At 42.8% G+C, this 566-nt stretch overlaps 1 protein-coding gene across 1 annotated transcript in view; it reads left to right on the top strand.

The window, feature by feature from the left end:
• The window catches only part of LOC119592951, a gene marked incomplete at its 5' end in the record, with an annotated part of 23,747 nt that overhangs the window by 7,444 nt on the left and 15,737 nt on the right, over positions 1 to 566 (top strand). The window contains 2 exon segments of the mRNA XM_037941843.1: positions 87 to 163; positions 398 to 493. Of these exon segments, the coding sequence (XP_037797771.1) occupies positions 87 to 163; positions 398 to 493 (173 nt within the window).

Here is a 566-nt window from a genome sequence, read left to right as displayed (position 1 = left end):
GGGGGGGGGGGGGTATGCGTTAGGTTTCGCATGTGTGTATACCCGCGTGTATGAACAGAACCTGAGACCGATCCTCCTTCCCACAGAACCCGGTTTCTACCAAGACCACGAGTTCGGTATCAGACTGGAGACCATCATGCGCGTCGTGCCCAGGCATACCCAGGTACGAACACGGCTGATTTTACGATGCTTGTTTGGGAGTATGTTCATAAGGTTGTTGGTCGCGTGGAATTCTTTACGGTTTATATGGTTTATATGTAGCAGTGTGTGCTGATCGGTTTGAAATTCATATTATTAGCTCTAAGAAATGCTTCCATTATCTATGTATACTTTTTCATGTGAATCCTATTTTTTCTTTGTATTTTTTAAAATGGTGGTCTTTGTCTTTCTTTTTAAGTATCATTTTGACAAGCAGTCTCTTGGATTCGACGCCGTCACCCTAGTGCCTTTTGAAGACAAGCTGATTAACGTGACAATGCTTAGCGGGCGCCAGGTAAGTCTCGTGGTCTGTTTGAGTTACAAATAATTGTTTACCACATACTACATGATACTCAAATTATAGTTGT

Source organism: Penaeus monodon, chromosome 31 (assembly GCF_015228065.2).
Source record: "Penaeus monodon isolate SGIC_2016 chromosome 31, NSTDA_Pmon_1, whole genome shotgun sequence".
Classification (NCBI taxonomy): domain Eukaryota; kingdom Metazoa; phylum Arthropoda; class Malacostraca; order Decapoda; family Penaeidae; genus Penaeus; species Penaeus monodon.
This window is presented reverse-complemented; position numbering and strand designations above follow the sequence as displayed.